A 21,609-nucleotide genomic window follows, 5' to 3' on the forward strand; every position below is an offset into this window, starting at 1 on the left:
GTCTTAGACAGAAGTAAATTATGTCTAACATAAGTAGCAGATCTGTGATTTGAATTCCAGTCTTGAGACTACAAATCCAACATACTTTCTATAATGCCTCACTAGCAGACTGGCGAGCTCCCAACTTAGTTTGGCACAACATAACATTATGGTAAAATTTCATGAGCCTAAGTTGTTGACTACTCGGGTTATGAAGTAAACAGTCTTCAACTCTATGTGTTCTTAAAGAAAACTTCTTTAATATGATTGTGAAAAAGCAATTACCATGAAAACCTGTTGTTTTGACCAACAAAACATGTCTGAAGACTCCAATTTTGCGTTACTGAACAAGTTTTGAAATACATGCTTCAATTTTGTAAAGAGAAAAACTAGACTTCTAAAAGAAAGAAAACAACTTCAAGGAATTATTAGTGAGGAAGCAACATGATGGAGCAAAACTGAGGAGAGCTGAATACTCTTGATCCTGCTAATTTATGGTGGTGTGGCCAAGGCAAAGTCACTTCCCATCTCTGGGACGCTTTCGTTTATTAAATGAGGTCGTAAGAAATAAAGTGGCGTGTATTTCCCTTAAGCTCTAAAACTGTTTTATTAATAAGGTTTTCTACCAAAACCATCATCTACTGATCCATTCTCCAGGGACCACTGAATAGAAATATGGATCAAAACATAATTTGCTAAGGTTTCAACACTAAGAGGGATCTTGAGATCAGCTAAATTCAAAACCCTTTTTTAGAGAAGGGGGAAAAAAAGACCCAAAATACAACCATAGGAAAGAAAAACTGAACCCCAGAGATAGAAAAATTGATGTTGTCCAAAGTCATGCAACTGAGTAGTTGTGGTAGAACTGAACCTGTGACTTCTGATGCAATTCAGTATTCTGCATTCAGTCCATTAAATCTAATCACTTCTTGGTCAGGAGTATAAATGCTTATTGGTGAAGGGAAAGAGCATGCATGTATAAACCTTGCTACTTCAGTCCACAAACAGAGTCTAACATAACCAGTGAAGGGTTCAAGGGTCTTTTAATTCAAAACTCAGAATGGGAAGTTTTTAGTGTAAGTTCTGAAAACTGCCAATTACATGACCTTGGACAAATCAAATTTAACCTCTGTGAGCTTCAGCTTCTTCATCTATAAAATGAGAGTACCTTATACTGCCTGATTCACTGGGTACTTTTGAGGAAAGTACTTAAGTGTGAGTTGTTATTATGACTAATTCATCTGATATTCCACTCTGGACTTTATTTTGGAAAAACATATTAAAGCAAAGCAAAAAAAACAAAAACAAAAACAAAACAAAACACAAAGATGAGGAAGACTAGGGAAAAAGGTATAGAAATATTATTCAACAACCTGATGGATAGGGCATGAAGGCATATACCACATTCATGAACAATGTGAGCACTGAAAGAGAAGTCCATTATGCCTAACCATGTTTTAATTGGTTAGATGTTAGATTAATCACTAGAATCAAACCATACAAGAAGGAAATCTTGGTCAGTTTCTCTCAATCCCCTTCATGCATGCTAATTACTTGGCCCTCCTAAAGAAAATGCCAGGCTATGGATAAGAAGAAATAAAGCATAAACACAACTTGATTAAAGATGGCAGTTAACCATCTGTAGCCTATATTCTCCAAAAATGAATTGCTCACTCATTCTAGGCTCTCCACAACTCCTTAACAACTTAAAATAAACTAAGCTATATAGAGTTAATGTTTTAAACTATAAGCTTTCAAGAGAAAAGGGACTTTCATTAACCTAAATTTTTCTCTTACTCAGTATCAGAGTACTCTACATATAAGCAGGGGCTTAATGTTTCCTGCATTGGATGGAACTAACTAGCTCAGGCTAGGCAGAGAAATGATCAGACTTTTCAACTATGAATGAATGAATAAGCACTTAGTGTTCACTATGTGCAAAGAACTCATACATACACACAGATATACATGCGTATATATATGTGTGTGTGTGTGTGTGTGTGTGTGTGTGTGTGTGTGTGTTTATATTTTCATTCTCTCCCTCTCTTTCTCTCTCATATACATACATATATATGGATGTGGGTGGATGTGGATATGTATATGTATATAGCATCAACAGAGAAAATACCAAAGAACTGGATATAGCAAGAAAATTGTGATGAGGTGAATTCAGAGAGAACAATTATCTTCTCACAGAACCTCAAAGTTGAAAGAGATTGGTTTAAATGCTAACTGAAGTATGATTCACCCAACAAGTGGTTATTGGGCCTCTACTTTAGCACGTACAAAGAACTCTCTAATGTCAAGTAATTTCATTTTTGGAAAGCTCAGATTCTTGTTCAGATATAAGTTGTATTAGATAGCTTCTGAGATCATTTTCAAATATAAGACTCTTTTAGAAAGCTCTTCCTTGCATATAGGTGAAATTTGCATGTCTGTAAATCTACCAATGTTCTTCCTCTGTTTCCTGAAAACAAGCAAAATAAATCTAATTGCTCTTCCACACAAAAGTGCATGAAAAAATTATCATGTTCCTCCAAAGTCTTCTCTAATGCTAAACAACTCAAGTTCCTTCCATTTATCCTCTTAATACTTTGAAGTGATGGACATCTACTCCACTTTGTCAAAATACCAATTATGTGGCATCCAGAACTAAACACATTACTTCGGAGATAGAGGCAGAGAACATGCAAGTAAAGATTACTAACACTTCCTAACAGTAACAAATTTTTAGCATAACCAATAAGGGATTCAAGAGTCTTTTAATTCGAAGGCCAGAACAGGAAGCTATTATTACTAGGTGTGACAAATGCAAACCATGCAATCTCAGACAAATCACTCAGCCTCTCTAATTTTCAGTTTCCTTTTTTGTAAAATGAGAATACTTATACTGCCTACCACATAAGGTAGCACTACAATCACCAATACATCCCCACCTCCCAATTCTGCATACCAGACTTCTACTAAAGCAGCTGAAAATCTCTATTTTTTGTCTACTGGCAACATCACAGTTTACAATTCATGTTAAAACACCCAGGTCTTTTTCATACCAACTGCTATTTAGCAACTTATCTTACTATGAGACATGTACTTCAAGCAGTATTACATAATCTGCACCCAGTAGAGAGATATAAAAAGGCCTTCTGGAAATATTGTCTGCAATATTCCCTTATCAAGTATTGCAAATACTAGAAGACAGAATAATGTGGTAAATTTTGTCTTCAAGACCCTTGGACTTGGATGAAGTGCCATCCAACCCTAGGATGGGTTCATATTCAAAGTGTTGTAAACCTGCCAGGTATCAATTCAAGTTAGGTTCATTCAGTCAACTTCTCCATAAACCTTTGGCAATCTACACTACCCAATAATGGATAAACTCTATTCTCTATTCTAACCCAAACCACAGGTATCACCTTAGCTTCTCCAAATGTCTGGCTAATAATTGTACCATGCTTTGAAGAGGGTCAATAAATCACCATCTATGATTGTAGCTTAATGCTCTTGCATTTTATTTTAGCAACGACTTCAAGCCCCAGCTAAGATAACAATTCACCTATAAAACTCCTCCTAATGCCCCCCCATCTTACACTGATCTCTCCTTTGCTTGATTCTACATTCTAGCAGTGCTTCTTTATGTCCATGTTATTATATCCCATCCACCCCCAGCACAAGAGATTAAGTTCCATTTTCAGAAAACTCAATAAAGAAATATACTTCACTCTACTGAGCTAAAATCTACCTCTATGTATCTTCTCATCATTCAACTTCATTCTTCTCTTTTGAGCTTATTATATGACTACAATACCATCATTCTTAACATTTGCAACAACTGACCATCTAATTGACACTCAAAACATTTTCAGCGCAAGCAGTCCATCTCACTCTTGAACAGCTCTGCTTGTTGGGAAGTCTTATTATATAGTAAGCCAAAATATGTACTAGTATAAAAACTAATAAAATTCTTGTAATCTCTGTTTACTGTTTCCCTGGGGGCAGACTTCACTCAAGTCTGTGAAAAGAGGACAGATAAGAGGTAGAAGGAAAGAAATCAAGGTAATGGGAAACCAACTTATGGGAAAGTCAGGAATAGAAAAAAACTTAGGAAATGGCCTAGGAGTCATGGAACTCTCTAGTCTTGAGAAAGAAAAAAGAGGTTTCATGTGCTTTTATACTAATAGCTGGAAGAAATTATGCCACGGATGAGACAAGGGGTTCCTGAATAAAAGACAGGAAAACTTAAGGAAAACCCCTGGGTCTTCTTCTTAACTCCTCCTACTCTATCACTCTAAATCCTTCAAGTTGGTTTGGAGCTTCCAAAAGCCCTGCCAAAGAGCACAGTCACCTCTGTAGAAATTAAAATACCACAACAAGCAAATCACAAAGGACACAAAGGCAACTAAAGAGAACTGGGGCACCTCTTGTGCACAACTTTTATAAATGGCAAAGAGGATTATTTCCACTCCCAAAGATTATCAGGAGAAATGGTTCTAGACCAATAGATCCAACTAAGTTTTTCTTAATAGCCTGTACCCTCACTAAAATGCTTTTCCTGAGCTCTCTCCATTTCAAAGAACTCTCTTATAGGTTCTTATATTGGACAAAGAACACTGGTCATCAAATCAAAAGACCTAAGAATGAGTTACAGCTCCAATCAGTTACTGCTGGGTAACTCTCAGAAAGTCACCTGAATTTCTCTATGCTTCAATTTCCCCAGCTTCAAAATGGCTATAATATCTACATTACTTAACTCAGAATTGTTGAATATGCTTTACACACATTTAAGTGCCACAAAAATGTGAGTACAAAAGTAAAACCATCCTAAAAGTAGGGATATTGAATCTCTTTAGTAAACCAGTGTCCTTGGAAGGAGTCTTTAGGCCTATAATTAAACAAAATTCTATTCTACATCAATTTGGGGGGGGGGGGGGGAGGGAAGAGGCACCCTACTTCTAGTACAGAAAAGATAAGTTTTACAGACACTTAAATATTAGCTGTTCACAAAGGGACAAATTAGACCATAGAAGGGACCTGAGAAATCATTTGACAAACACCATACCTTGACAAATGAGAAAACAGAGGCCCAGAAAGAACTGATTTGCCAAAGTTCAGCGTTTCAATGAAAGACCAGTTCAAACTCGGGTCTCCTAACCCAATCTAGAGCTTTCTACCATAATACTCTCTTCATATTAAGACCTTTTAAAAAGTCTTTGAAAGGCAAAGTAAAAAGTAACAACTCCACGTTTCTAGCAAAGCCATCATTGCCTGAACTTTAAGTAAGCTCTACAGTCAATCATACTTGTAAGATTTTACAGAAAGCAATTAAACACAGCTCCATTGCCATGCCATTTAATTAATACTGTACTCAGACAGAAACTACTAGCTTTCAAGTAACTTCAGATGGCATCTGTTGTCTCTGAGTTCAATGAATGGATCCCAAAATAAAAATACGAAGTCACTCCTTTGACTTAACAACGTTCAACTTTTTTCTAGCAGTTAGGTCTCTCAGTTTCCCAGAGTTAATAAAAATTGGGACACTGCAGATACATTTTTACATAACTAATGTTCATGAGGAACTGCAAAGCTAATAGGAAAAAAAAATCTAGTCATTTAACTTAAGTTTTTAAAGTGATTCTAAAGATAATGATAGCAAGAAATGTACATATACACAGATGAATCTAAATTGGCAACTATGGTAATGCCAAAATTTTTAAATATGACTCAGAAAATGCAACTGATTTATATTTATTGACTGATGTAAAGCTCATTTTAGGATTCCAAATTCAAAACTTTCACTTAACTGTATATATATGGCCCAAGACTCAAAACTAAAAATATTAAATGCTTAATATACCTGGTGAAAACAGTCTCTGCTGCCCTCATCATCTACTTGAAACTGAATGAGAAACTGACCAATATTTCTTACTGTATTGGGATTTCGGGTGGAGAAGTATGCAAAAAGATATGTGACACATCTACAGATGGGAAAGCAACAGAGTTCCCACGTTGGTCCAAATGAACCCAACTGCCTATGCTGTAATGACAGAAAATAGCCAGTTGGTCAAAGGTCTGACAAAGAGCAATACTGCAAAGCAAGATTCTAGGAACAAGACTGGGGACAGAGAGTGAAGTGAGAAGCAAAAATTGACAAGGAAAGAAATCCTTCAAATCAAAAAGAATCTTTTCATCCTTGCACACGTTCCTGCCATTAACGCAGATCAAAAGTTCTTCACAAATCAGAAATCTTCATGAATTCTTGTAACAAAGCTCCAATACCTGGTGGTTAATCTGTTAACATTTACACTTAGCTAACTCTATGCTGAGGAAGGATGATTCTTAAACAAGAGACACATTTCATCACTGGACCCCTATTCAAAGATATTCCAGCTTGAATTCACTGGTATAACCTTTGAGATTCCAGGATCATCTCCATGGATAAGAATTTGAAAGGGCAGAGGGGAGGGGACTGGAGAGGGAAGGTAGTAAAGGAAACAGCCTATCACAGGCCTGCACAACATTCAGCCTGCACACCACTTGCAGCCCAAAAGATGATTTTCATGGTGGCCCACGAAAAATGTAGAACATGTAAAATAGGCCTGCACAACATACCACCCGCAGGCCACTTGCAGACCACCAAAGGATTTCAGGTAGTCTTCAAAAAATGGCGAGGATATAAAACAGGCCTGTACAGCATAGCAAGGGCTATATGTGGTGTAGGCCTGGCTAATCACATAACTTCAAGGTTAACAACTTCCAATCTCTCTTGTGCTGAGTCACTTTTGGATGTCCCCCAATATCCAACACATGGTAGGAAGGTATCATGAAGCATAATCTCTGCAGATAAACTCAGAACACTACATGGAGTGTCAGAAATCTCTCAAGCGGAAATATGTAACATTTGTAAAAAAAAATTTAGAAATACATTCCAACTCACCCCCCTCAAGTGAGATCTTTAACAAAAATATAAACATACTAGAGTATAACTGTACATACATAAGATTAGATAAAAAAGGGCTCTAAGCTACAGCTGAGAAGACAGCATCTGCAATTTTGAAAAGGTGACATACAAACAGGCCTTATTCAAGAAATCACCAAAACATACAATAGCAATTTGTTAGACTATGTACTAGACCATAAAATCCATCACACTAATCAAAGTCAGGATGTGTTTGTTTAAATGACTACCAACTATACGTAGCAATTTTAAATAAATGCTATTAAAGCTATAGCAGTCATGATAGAATTCTAAAAATAAGCACAGGGTTCTTCAAACATTAAATATTCTATACATTTCTACACTGAACTTTTTACCAAATATGCAAGAATACACATTTGGTTATTTTTAATGTTACAAACATAAGACAAAATTGTTTATGACATAAACCAACATAACATCTAAGACAGAAGTCTTATGTAAACAAAATTAAAAGGGAAAGAAAAAGCTTTATATACCTCCATCTTTCTTCTCCAATTCATCCCTAATTAGAGGGGAAGTAAGTATCACCTTCAGCGTTAACGTGGGCTCTTTTGTATTTCGGATAATAATAGATGCCTCTTTTATACACTGCTCCACTTCATATCTCTCTTCTGTAAGTTTCTGAAAGTCACCAAATTAAGATCTTTATAATGTCCAATTAATTAGAATTACAAATCACATAAAAAAGGAAAGTTTGTACTTATGTAAAAGGATCTCAAACAGCAACAATGAGCTAATGATATTATTATGTTTAAGTGAGAAAGCCCTTCAAATGTTTGATCAACAACGGACACTCAGCTTCTTGGTTTTCTTCTAAATTACTTGGTACAAAGTAAAAACAAATACTTTTTTTTGGTGGTTAGAGGCAGCTGATGATATGATAAGAGTGCTGGTCTTGAAGTCGGGAAAACCTGAGTTCAAATCCACTCTCAGACATAAGCTGTGTGACCCTAATCAGGTCATTTAACCAGCTTGTCTCAATTTCCTCAATTGTAAAAGCGAGATAATATTAGCACCCACTTTGCCAGGATGTTTTGAGGGTTAAATGAAACAATATTTGTAAAAGCGGTTAGCACAATAACATGGCACATGGTAGGCTCTATATAAATGCTTATTTCTTTCTTCCTTCCTCTCCCCTCCTTTCCTTCTCCCCACTTTGGTTGTCAAAATTCCTAATTAAAACACGCAAGAATTACTGAACAGAAAATGTCAGTACTATAACAAATGTCAGAACACAATCTCAGAGATGGCAATAATCTTGGAGAGCTATACCAACTATCCATTTCATGGGTGAGTAAACTGATATCCAAAGGGGTTAAATGACTTAGCCATGGTGCTACAATGAGTCAGTGGCAGAAGTAGGATTAGAACCCAGAGTTTTTGACTCCCAATCCTTTCCACTGTGCCACTGATAGCCAAACTTCATAAAACCTTGCTATAATATGGTCCCTGACTACCAGAGATACCAATTGAATGGATGGCAAAGATGGTGCTTTGAAGGAAACAATTGTCAACATTAAAAGCAGCGTATTCATATTTTTTTCCAACTAAATAGGAATGTCTAACCTACTATCTAAGAAACTGCCCACAATATTATAACTGCCACTTATAAAGGACTTTACCAAGTGTTTCACATACATCATCTCATTTGCTCCTTTCATCAATGCTGTAAGGATGGTAATGAAAATCTATCTCCAGTTCAAAGAGGACAAAATGAGCCAAAAGAGGCAAGTAACTTATCCAAGGTTATACGGATAGTAACATCATCAAAACTAGAACCCTAAGGATTATGACTGAAGTCTAGTGTTCTTTCCACCACAACAAGGCTCTACAAATTAAGATGGAACTCTCCACTTCTAACTACTGGAGATACATTATTGAAAAATAAACTGCATGGGAGTGCCCTAAGCCAGAAGTTTACCTGGATGGATCCTTTCAAACATTTAACTACTAATTTCTAGGTCCTCATAAAAGAAATTATGCAAGGTTTTGTTTTGTTTTTGTTTTTAAAGAAAGCATATGAACATAAATAAGAATACAAGCCAGCAACTGTGCTCCATTTGAAGCTGAGAGACTGGTGAGACTCAAGATTATAGGACAAGGCATTTGACATTCACAGGGAAACATGATTATGTTGTATGTTAATGGTATAATCACATTATAATTTAAGGGCCTGGCACAGTATAGCAATCACCTTCTAATTATTACAATGCATTTCAACTATAAAGGCATGCTTGTGACATTTAATACTTCTTGCACACACAGAAAAAAAGCACTGGACTAAAAGTCAGGGTGTAAGTCCTGATTTTCATTTAACTAGCTATCTGGAACTGGAAAAGTCACTTCACTTTCCTGGATCTTACTTTCCTCATTTCCAAATGAGGGAACTGGATCTCCAAGGTCCCTCTAGGCCCAATATCTATAGTAATATTTATATCTGGTAAAGGAACATTGAAAGCATTTGATGAAAAGGTCAAAGACTCTGATGTAAAAATCTCTTATGAAACAGTCCCACAAAGTAAGGTACATTCCATCCTCATGCATGAGGCAGGAAAACCAAGTTATATGAACGTAGAGTAACACAGTATTTAGAGGGACCAGAGCCAGGATAAAATAATTTCAAAGATCATTTAGCCCTCATTTGACAGATGAGTAAACTGGGGATCAGTTGCACAAAATGAGTTATCATACAGGGAGTAAGCATTAGAACTAGGATTAAAATGCAGGTGTCCCCATTCAAAGTTTAGTACTATTTCCATTATACTATACTAACATGCTGAACCTAGAGCCAGTCAAAATCCAATTATAAAAACTACTTAGCTATGCAAACTGGGACAAATAATTTCACCTGACAAAACCACACACCATTGATAAAATAATGATAATATTTATATAATCTATTTCAAAGAATTGGTAAGAAGAAAGAACTTGGCAAATCCTCAAGAAATGTGAGTTGTTATAATTAATACCATTCCATTATCTCTTAATTATTGACTCAGCATTAAAATTAACAAAAGCATTATCTTTATATCATACTCCCAAATGTTCAGAATATTAACTCTGAGAAACCAAAATTTTTGATCATCTTGGAAAAAATCTTGCAATCATAATAGTAAGAGAAGAAAATGGGCTTGATAGTTTAGACATATGAAAATAAGAATTGAAACAAATAGGATTGAGCTCACCATCGGTTAATTAGAACCCATCATTTCCTTAATATTCTAGTGAATCAAAGTTTTATTATACTCCATAGTTTCTACCAATCAATGGATTTTTTGGCTCTGAACAAATGATCAAAAAAATTTTAATACATCCAGACTTGTATCATAAATCCAGGGGGAAAAAAAAAGATTTGTCCTTGTTATTAGGGATGAGTCTGGTAAATTACAAGTACAAGAGTACAAGAAGACGCAAGATGAATGAGGCAAAGTAATGAAGGATATCTAATAAAGTCCTTAAAAAAGTCAAAACTCTAAAACAAATACAAGCAGATGAGTCAAAGAACTACGTGAAAAGGACAGGGACATCAAAGATAGCTCTGAAAGACAAGCTCTGTAGTAGGAATATCAATGTAGGCAGAGAATTGGGAAGGAAATGAGAGGAGGGAAGGTAGACCTGGATCAAAGCAGATCAAGGAGGGTAATGGTAATAGTTTAGGAAGGTGATAAGGATCTAAATTGGGGTGATGGCTAAGTAAGTGAGAAGAAGAAATTTAAGAGATATTCTGAAGGCAGAAACAAGACACAGCAACTAGCTGGATATGGAAAATGAGAGGAATGATTTGAAGATGATTCTCAAGCTTAAAAACCTAAGTGACTCAAAAGCTGGTATCCCCATCAGAAATAGCAAAGTTCAGAAGCAGTTTGGCTTAGGGAAAAGAATGAGCCCTATTTGGACATGTTGAGTTTCAGAGGCCTACGGGACATTCACCTAGATATCACCAGAAGACTGTGTCCAAAAGGACTTTTAGTTGGAGAAGTAGACCTGGAGCTCAAAAGATACACGAGGTTTGGATATAGAGATCTTGGAATAATATGCGGAGATGATAGGTGAAGCTATAAAACTACTAAAAATTCTAAAAAGAGGAAGGGGGGGGGGCCAGTACAGGACTGAACCCTTGGTTAGGGATGGAACATGGATAACAATGGTACAAAAGATATAGAAAAGGAACTGGAAGATAGGAGAAGCAGGAGAGAGCAGAATAAGGAAACAGCGTAGTCAGGAGGAATCAGTAGTCAACAGAGTCAAATGATGCAGCTAGGTCAAAAAAGCATGAGAAGTTAAAAATGGCTACTGGATTTAGCGATGCAGAGATCACCAATGGCCTAAGGGAGAACAGTTTCAGTCTAGTGGTGCAGGGCAAGCCACACTGCAAGGGATTAGGAAGCAGAAGATAAGTAGAGGTAACAAGGACAGAAAACTTCTAGGATTTTAGCAGTAAAAGGTAGGTATATAATATGATAGCTTAATACCTTGAGGGGATAGCAGGGTCAAATCAAGGTTTTATAAAGACAGGAGAAATCTTTGGCTGTTTGTAGATAGCAGTGGAGGAGTCAAGAGATAGGAGAAAGAGAAAATTACAGAAAAGAGAAGCGAAGCTCAAAGAAGATGGCATAGGAAATCAAGAGTGGGTTAACCTGGGAAAGGAATCCCCCTTTTCCTCCAAAACTGTAGAACAAAGGAGGAGAGAATGGTGAATGATGTTGAAAAGATCTGAGCTAAAGAATGAGGGAAGAAATTACAATGCATGACCTCAAAATTTTTCACTCAAGCACGAAGCAAGGTCCTCTGCTAAGAAGTAAGGGTTAAGTGTAATTAATATGGGGGCTTGATGAGAGAAGAGAAGGTCTGGAACAGAAACTGTGGAAAGTGCAAGTCTATCAGGAAAGAATATGGCTTGTAATGAGGAAGAAGTTAAGATTAGATAAATTTGTTGTGGGCCCAGTCACCAATGTTCTTTGACCTCTTCCAGCAGTATTTAGCTGCCTGACAATAAGAAAGAGGATGGTATGAATAATAAAGGCTTTGCATTTCACAAAGCACTTTCCTCACAACAATGCTATGAAAAAGGAACAGAAGACATACTTAGAAGGGTGAAATACTCTCCTCATTATTAGCTCCTCACGGAGCTAATAAATGCAAAGCTGGGACTGAAATCTCCTAATGCCAAGTTCAGTGTTGCCTGTTCCCTCCCCTAGACACATCAGAGAGAAAGAGTAGCAGCAAAAAGAATTTTTAATTTTGTTTTCTTCTGGTTTGCATCTGTGATTTCATCAATGTAAAGAACTCTAGATAAAGAAATTCCTTACTATGCCAAAGACTGGCCACTTGCCTATAACTTAAGAGTCTTAGAATGTGAGAGAAAACTATTCACATAAATTTTACCATTCTTATAAAGGAAATTTCAAAGAATAGAACAGGATTTCTAAGCAGGACAGACCTTTAGAGATTACCTAGTCCAATCGCACTTTACAGATTAAAAAACTGAGGCCCACAAAATTTAAGTCTTAGCTTGCCTAATGTCATGCTGATAGAAAGTGACAAAGCCAGGATTCAAACCAAGGTCCTGAGACACCAAACCTAGAACTCTTTCCTCTGTCCATTCTGCCTCTTGAAAAGAGAAAAAAAAAATTTTATGGTTTATGCTTTCTGGGGTGTTATTGCTCCTCTGTAATGGCAAAAGATAACTAAAGAGTTGACTACTATAACCAGCTTTGAAATCATGAGCATCTGATGTATAAATAGAATACATAAAAAGAACAAGACTAAAGGATGCCATGTTCAGAAACTTAACTAAGTATAAGTTGGACGGAGCTTTAGCAAACACCTAACCTAACTTGCCTATTGACAAGGGCCTAAAAGAATTATTATTACTCTAGAATTTCCAAAAATGGAAACTTTTAAAATTCTATAATCATCTTTACACCAAAAAATTGATGGAGCTGTCATTAAATTAATTCATTAATTCTTTAAAGGAAGCTCAAAGCATGCTTTTTATTAATCTTATAATTTTACAAAACAAAAATAATCATAAAACAGGGATAAATCTGCTGACCTCAAAGAATGAGGAAAGGATTTTAGAGTATTTAAGCACTCTAGAAATGTACATTATCACTTAGAAGTATCAGCGTGTAATGTAAAAGAGCACTGGAGTCAGTTCCTTGTAGCTCTAAAAGTATGATTTCACAAAACCTACGTTCAAATCCCAGCTCTAATACTTACTGGCTGTGTGACCATGGACAAGTCACCTTCCCTCTCTTCATTAGTAAAATGGAGAGAATATGTGCGATCCCTACCTCACAAGGCTGCTATGGGGAAAGTGCTCAGTGAATCTTAAAATGCTATTAAGTTATTATCCTGGAAAATCTCCAGTCTTCTAGGCTTTCCAAAGGTTAAGTGACAATTTCAGGTAGACTCAAACAAACATTTACTTAAGCACCACATTAAGTTCTGGAGAAACAAGGATAAAAAGCTGTATTGTCCCTCAAGGAACCTAAAACGCATTTCGGTTTACTTTCAATCACCCCACCAGTACTTCTAGTTTTATAGAGCCCACAGTTCTATGAAGTTCACTCCAAAAGAACTCTATAAAGAAGTTTGGGCTTGTTGTTGTTAATTTAGTATACACTTTAATTTGGCAAACATTCTCTCCACTTTCATCACCACAAGTTTCCTTTACGTCACATGCCTTATTCACAGATCTATATTTAAAATATTTGTTTTCTCTGTAGTCTGACTTGTGACGTCATCATTCAAATGAAGCTGTTCTCTCCAAAGCTACCAATGACTTCTTAAATGCCAAATCAAATAATTTTTTCTCATTCCTCATCCTTCTTGACCTCTCCACCGACACTGTCAATTCTCTTCTTTTCCTTGAGTTTCCTAACCCTTCTCTCCTGATTTTCCTAATTATCTGACTGCTCGTTCCCAAGTCTCCTTTCCTGTATCTTCATATAGGTTATGCTAACCTTGGGTGTCCCCCTGGGGCAGGTCCTGGGCCATTTTTCTTCTCCCTCTATACGATTTCATTTGATCTTATCTGTTTTTATGTTTTCAACTATCACCTCTATTCAGATCATCCTCAGATCTGACTAGCCTACTAACCTCTCAACCCACTCTTGCATCTCTACCTACCAGACATCTTGAATTGGATGTCTTGGAGAAATATTACACTCAACATGTCCAAAATGGAACACCACCTAGGTGTCCTCAACTCCCCACTCTCTCAACCCTCCCAGAGCCAATCTGTTGCCAAGTCCTGTCAATTCTACCTTCGAAGTATCTCTCCTGCACATCCTCTTCTTTCCTCTAACACTGCCACCACTTTGATGCAGGTCCCAATCACCTCACACATGGACTACTGGCAAAACTTGCTAGTTGGTCTCCCTATCCTCCAGTCTATCCTCCACTAAGCTATCAAAGTGATCTTCCTAAAGCACTGGCCTGACCATATAATCCTCCTATTCAATAAACTTCTGTTCTATTACCACTAGGATCAAAGAAATCCTGACTTTTAAAACTCTTAATAACCTAGGCTCCTATTTGTCCAGCTTCTCACAATTTATTCCCCTTCACATACTCTATACTGTTCCTCCAACTAGACAATGTGCCTCCTGACTTGCCATTTTTACTGGTTGTTCCTCATACCTGGAATGTTCTCACTATCTATCTACATCTTCTGCCTTTCATGGCTCCCTTCAGGTCTCAGTTCAAGTCCCATCTCTGTCAAAAAGCACTTCCTGGTCCTCCTTAATGCTAGTGACTTCCCTCCGAAATTACCTCCAATATATCTTGCATATAACGCATCTTAAAAATCTTAGCATAGTTTTAAGCTATCTAATCTTATTTAATCAATGGGTTTAAACAATTAAAGGTTAAAATTGCACTAAGACTGTTGAGACATTCTGTATATCTTATTCATGCATAGTTGTTTGCAGGCTGTCTCCCTCAGACGGTGAGCTGCATGAGTGCAGGAATGAAGAGTTGGTTTTTTTTGGTCTGTCTTTCTATCCCCTGAGCTCAAGACAATGACTGGCACACAGTAGATGCATAACAAATGCTTTTTGACTTGAATAGACAGTTATTATTTCTGCCTATGTAAAATCTACCTGGAAGGGTAATTTTACAACAGAACTTACCTGAATTTGAATAGGAAGATTGTCTTTAACAGTGTGTAACAGAGTTTCTGTGGGTTTATCTTTGCACATCAGAACCAGCTCAAGATCCATATCATCTTTTATCAGCAATCCTTTTGCAACTAGGCCAATTCTCATTACACCACAGAGTGTCCGGCCACCTTGATCCCTTTAAAAGAAAATTTTGAATGGTTATTTCTATATTATGTGCACCAAACTATTCCACAGTCTAGAAGTACAACTAAGGAGTAGGTAAGTGGATGCAAAGGAGAATAAAATTCTAAAAATTCTGCTTTCCTATGAGTATAGAAGAAAAGAAAGAAATATTATGCCCATTTTATGGATGAGGAAACTAAGGCATGAAGGTAAACAAGTAACCCAAGATATAGGACTCTAAAAGTGGAACATCAGTATAAACCAAATGATTATTACACAGTATATGTCAAAGGATCTTGGATAAGTTATTTAACCATTCTGGCCCTCAGTTTCCTCACCTGAAAAATGAATGGTTAATTCCTACGGGCCCTTCCAGGCCTTTTCTATTCTGAGATTATGTGAATCAGTACCCCTGGAAATCATTACAACCTCATGACATTTTAGAACTCTAAGAATTTCATTCTGTAGAATTATAACCTTGGGGAAAGAAATACTATTTTCACCATTAAACTATATTCAAAGTGTTAGATTTCCTTGCTATAAAAATTTACATTTTTTAGAAAAGGCTAAATAGACAGCACAAGACAACTGAAAGAGTCTCTAGGACTAAGAGTCAAAAGACCTAAGTTCTAGTTCTGTCACTGACTCACATGATGGTCTGGGTCAAATCATTTTATCTCTCTGGGTCTGGTTTCTCAAATGTCCAAACAATCTCTAAGCTGTCTTTGCTCTATTTCTATGAGCCCATGACTTGTCACACAAGAGTTAGTAAAAGACTGGACTCAAAACCACAATGAAGTGCAGCACTGCTTTCACTATTTAACTATAAAAGTATGTGGTTCTAAGAGTGCTTTGAACTACTGAACAGATAACACTGTGAGAATATTAAATAGGGGAAAAAAGCATAAGACACGGTTCTTGCTCAAGAGAAGCTAACTGGGAAAACAAGACATAAATCAAGACACTTTAACCTCATTAAACCTCAGTTTCCAATCTATTAAAAAAGAAAAAAGATTGCACTTGCACTACATATCTATTGTAAAAAATTCTTTTAACAATGTTATAGGAATTTGAGCATTATTCATCCTTGAAATACATATGAATCAATGTTAAGACGGGATATAATAAAGTGCCCACATGACACAAACATCAATAGCTGTAACAGTTTAAAAGAAGAATATCGTCAAAGTGGGTGAAAACTGGTCTCCTAAAGGAGAGGAGATTTGAATCATTTAAATGAAAAAAGTATTCCAAGAGGAGCTGTGACAAAAAATAGGAATACAGGCCAACCAAGCCTGGGAAGACAGTGGCAAGCGTAAGCTGTGATCTACAATAGAAAAACCATTAGATTTCAAGTCAGAGAATGTGGGAGTGAATCCCTGCTCTGGTGCTTACTTTACAATCTTAGCCAAGTCGTTTCCCTTCTCTGTACCTCAGTTTCCCCCTCTACAAAGAGCTGGACTCTGTCTATTCTAACACTAAATACAAGATCCTAGGAGATAAAAGGTTGAAAAGTTAAGACTCTGGGAAGAGTGTAGAAGTAGTGGAATGCTAAACTAAGAATGCAAATTTAATCCCATGTACAATGAAGGTGGAATGGGGGGAAAGTGATGATTGGGGAATGATCAAAACTTCTAATGTTATTCTGCCAGGAACCTGTCGGATAAACCAAAAGGACTAGAGAGAGCATTTACAAGGCTCCTGTGAAATATCAATGTTTCAAAGACTAATGACACAGGTAAGGGATAAAGGTACAAGGCAAAATGCATCATTTTAAAGAAAAGATCTGAAGAATTTAGTGAATGATTAGATATAGGTAACAGGAGGAAGAACTGAAGAGGATTCAAAGCTCCCCAACCTAGGTGACTACAAAGCCCCCTAATCAGAAAGATTTGAGAATACTAAACTGCTTTACTCATTAAAAACATATGTACGACAACAACAAACTCTTAAACAATTAGCTTGTCTGCTAGAAGTATAAAAAGGAAGATAATTCATGAGTCCTGTGTTTATTCTTCCCTCCTGGGAATGTGAACTACAAAAGCAGGTCTTTTCCCTGGCAACGAATGGTTATAAAATGTTTTACTCTTTGGGAGAGGAGAATAGAGATGATGTTTAAATATTTAATTGACCTATAGTGACTCCTGGTTATCTAGCCAAGAAATGCAAAGGATGGCATGAATAATCCAAAACAGCAATTAATGGGGGAGGAAGGGGAATCATTTTGGTTTATAAAAAATATTACAACCCTCCCCCAACCCCCAACAAATTTACCTTCCTATTTTGATCAGATGGTAAAATCAGTTTGCAAATCATGCTAACTGAAAAGAATCCCAGAACACAGAGCTGAAAGAGATCTTACTGCACCAAACATCAGAAGTAGGAAATCACGGAATATAAAAATATAAACACCATAGCATATTTGAACATAGAATGTCAGGAGTTAGAAACTGCCTTAAAGATTCAACTAAACATTTATTAATTACTTAATATGCACAGAGCACTGTGTTAAGCATCAGAGGATATAAAAATGAAAGCTAAATTCCCTGTCCTACTGAAATTCACTCTCAAGTAGAAAGATATATACACAGATAATAATACAAAATGAAAAATGAGAAATGTTTGAAAAGTATAAAAAGTTATTCAGGAAGAAAGAAGAGGAAGATCATTTTTAATTGTATATCTCAAGAAAGGATTTGTGGAAGAAACAGGCAGCATGAAGGAATGCTAGTCTACCTCGATATATGTGAAAACTGAGACCCAGAGACACTGACTCATGTTCATGTACCTTGCTAGTTCCAGAGCCAACTCAAACAAATTCCAATTTGTGGCCCTTCCTGGACTACCATTTCTGATCTCCAGTAAGAATACTAGGGAGAGATGCCATCAGCTTGGGTTCAAATATTCATAGGGATTACTCCACAAATTGTATTATCCATATGTGGGCAGTCAAGAATTGACCTTACTAACATAGCCAACTCTGTTACAAAACCCACAGTTAATTCTGAGGTCAATAAACCTTTAAAAACCTTTAAAATACAGTGACCTCACCAAGTTAAACAATAGTCACTTGGAGAGCTTTTCCAGGGTCTGCCAGCTCTGCATAAAAACATCTTCCAAGATAAGATTTGTTAAGAAAACCCAGGCACTTACCTAAGTACACTCTAAATCTGGAGGCAGAACTGTTCAACATACACATAAACTCAGGGAAATAAAAAGAGGTTATTGAATGACCTCATTAAGACCTCACATAAGTCCCAAATTCACCAGTAGCATTTTTAAAAGCCGTTATGTATTTTATCTATATTAGAAGGGCACTGAAATACTGCCAAGGGACTGAGAAACAAGACTAAGATCTCTGCCAGCTCTAACATTATCCATTCTAAAATCCAATCCATATCTAACATTCTATATTATGTATTTTGGCCACTTACACTTTAAGCCTAACAAATTAAAGCTGTCCTGAAATGGAACGGGCTGCCTCCAGAAAGGGAGGTCCTCCATCACTGAAAGTCTTCAAGCAAATGCTAGATGATCACTTGTTAGGAATGTTGCAAAAGGAATTTATCGCATAGGGTGAACGATAAGACTCCTGAAGCCCGTCCACAACAGTGATTCTAACATAAGACATCACCAAATAGAGTGTATCTTCCCCAAGAATAAGAGCATCAAATAAAGAAATACTATACTTTAGCAGAAAAGGATCTTAAGGCACAGAATGTTATTAGCATGAAAGGCAATAATCTATTCTCAAATATAGAGTAAAATTTTAATTGGTCCAATGATTCTGAAAAGAAATGTGGAATCATGCTAAGAAGTAACTAAGAAATATTCACAATACCCAGAAATCTCACTGCTAGAAAGTCAAAGAAAAAAATTAAGATCTCATATACACCAAAATATTTGTAGCAATACTTTTCCTGATAACAAAAAAAAAAAACTATAAATCAATTGAGGAATGGCTAAACAAATTGCAGTACAAAAAAATAATGAAACATTACTGCTCCTTTAGAAAAGATAGCATGATATACTTTCAGATTCAACTGAAGCGTTGGTTAATTTTGCTGAGCTATTTTCTTTTTTTTTTCTGTTTTTCCTTTCTTCCTCTGTTTTTTTCTTTGTTTAAATAAGGGAAAGCAGACTGGGTAAGTGTTGGGGGAAAAGACCTATTCAGAAGCAAAGGTAATGAAAGAAACTGAAAAAAAAATTAAAACTCTTTAAAAATCATCTACTTCAACCCTTTAACTTGACAAATGAAAATGCTGAGTTCTAGAAAGGTGAAATTATTCAACTAAAGTCAAAGAACACCGACCAGAACCCAGGTCTGCTGGCTCCTAATTCATGCGTCCCATTTCAGTGTGCTATCCACACTGAAATCATCTACATTTTAAATTTATTTTCATGCAATGTTGACTCTTTATTAAGATCTTAAATGACTTGTGATAGCACAGTACCCTTCCTCTTCTCCTCAAAAAATGCTACTTGTTATTTCAAACAATGAAAGGAAAAAATCTGATGATGCTTTCTAAGAAGATATCCTTAAAGAACGATGGTATTTTTCAGTGTTGGGTCCCAATAACTAATAGAGGACACTGAAATCTATGTCACAGGACTGTCATTAAGGAATAAACTTTATAAACCTTCAAGAAGTACAGAAATGAGAATTATTAAAGCAGTTTTAGGTCTTCTTCCTAGAGTCCACTAACCATTAATTTTTTTCTTTCTAAATTCAAAGTATTTACCTGTCAGAAGATCACCTCATAAATGCTAGTTGGCTGATCAACTTCCATACCCAGTTACTTCCTAGGTATGCCCAGATACATCAAGAAACATACTGCACAGTACAGCATTCACTCACTTGGCAGAGTTTTCTCCAGCATCATCCTTTTTCACATCTACATCTCCTTCTGTTTTCCCAGATTTGCTCATTTCATCCATCCAATCTGAGACATGTTTAAGGGCACATTCAACAGTGGATACCATGTTCTGGACAGCTTCAAGTTCTTCTGGAGATGGATAAATTGTTGAATGTTTCACCATAACATGGCGATCATCATTAGCAAAAGATCTGATAGATCTCTGTTAGAAAAGTAGAGGGAAAAATGTTACTAGATTGAGATAATAATAACAATAGTTCCCAGTACTATATTGCTTTACGGCTTACAAAGGTGAGGCAGCACAAATATCATTACAACTTTTCAAATGCAAAAACAAGCTCATAAAGGTTGCAACTCTTTTTGGATCAGAGCCATGAAGCCAACTAAAGTTTCTGATTTGTAAGGTCACACTTCTTTCTACTACAATGAACTGTCTCTTGAAATTTTCTGAAAAAAGATGAGCCCAAATGTCACTCCAAAATTGCCTCTAGATATTAACAGTTCTCAGGAGAACTATAAACTACTGGAAAAAAACATGAAAGAATGTTACAGACTACTACTAATAATTTAAAAAATATAAATCCAAACAACTCTGGGGGTTTTACTTCACATCAAGCAAACTGGCAAAGATTACAGAAGATAAGAAGCATCAATACTGTTAGAAAGACAGGCGTACTAATGTACTGTTAGTGGAGCTATGTATTGGTCCAAAATTTAAAAGCATCCTAAGAAAATGACAAAAATATCCACACACTTTAACTGAGGGGAATGCACTGCTAGGTATATAGTCCCCCAAGGAGGTCAATAATTTTTAAAAAGGACCTATACACATCAAAATATTTAGAGCAGCACTTTTCTGGGGTAGCAAAGAACTGGAAACAACACTCATTAATTGGGGAACGGGTAAACAAATTATGGTAAATGTAGTGATACGTTAATTGTACTGTATGAAATGACAACTATGATGAACACAAACTGATGAAAAGTGGAAACAAGCAAAACCAGAAAAACAAAAACAAGTATTAAAACAATAACAGTAATGACAACAAAAACACTAAAAAAAACCAAACACTGTATAAATTATATGAACCAATCTTGCCCCCAAAAGGTATGAGAAATCATGTCTCTGTCTTTGCAGAAGTAGGAGATATTAAATGTGAAACACTGCATATGTTAAACTGTTTCAATATGTTGGTTAGTTCTGTTGAGTTACGGTGTTTATTTCCTTCCTTTTATTATTTGTTATGAGAGATGGCTCTCTGGGAAGAAGAGGCACGTTGGGTAAGGTAAGTTTTTTTAAAAACAAAGATATCAATAAAATTATAGAAAATAAAGTTTGCCAGAGATGAGGGCAAGTTTAGAGGCATTTCAATTTGTCTTTTCAATTTTTAAAGAAGTTATATAAGACTTATAATATCACTGTCATAATTTAATGGCAGTCCATTTTATATTGGTCTTAGAGCTCATAAAGCAACTTAGAGAAGGATCT

General features: G+C 36.2%; 1 protein-coding gene across 4 annotated transcripts in view; it reads right to left on the bottom strand.

The window, feature by feature from the left end:
* The window catches only part of LOC118844204 (spermatid perinuclear RNA binding protein), a 140,679-nt gene that overhangs the window by 31,944 nt on the left and 87,126 nt on the right, over positions 1-21,609 (bottom strand). For all 4 annotated transcript variants that reach the window (XM_036752044.1, XM_036752046.1, XM_036752045.1 and 1 more), the window contains exons 3-5: positions 20,102-20,322; positions 15,091-15,256; positions 7,429-7,573 (exon numbers count right to left, since the gene is read on the bottom strand). In XM_036752044.1, coding sequence (XP_036607939.1) covers positions 7,429-7,573; positions 15,091-15,256; positions 20,102-20,322 — 532 coding nt within the window. The remainder of the gene's footprint in view (positions 1-7,428; positions 7,574-15,090; positions 15,257-20,101; positions 20,323-21,609) is intronic.

This window comes from Trichosurus vulpecula, chromosome 3 (assembly GCF_011100635.1).
Source record: "Trichosurus vulpecula isolate mTriVul1 chromosome 3, mTriVul1.pri, whole genome shotgun sequence".
NCBI lineage: Eukaryota > Metazoa > Chordata > Mammalia > Diprotodontia > Phalangeridae > Trichosurus > Trichosurus vulpecula.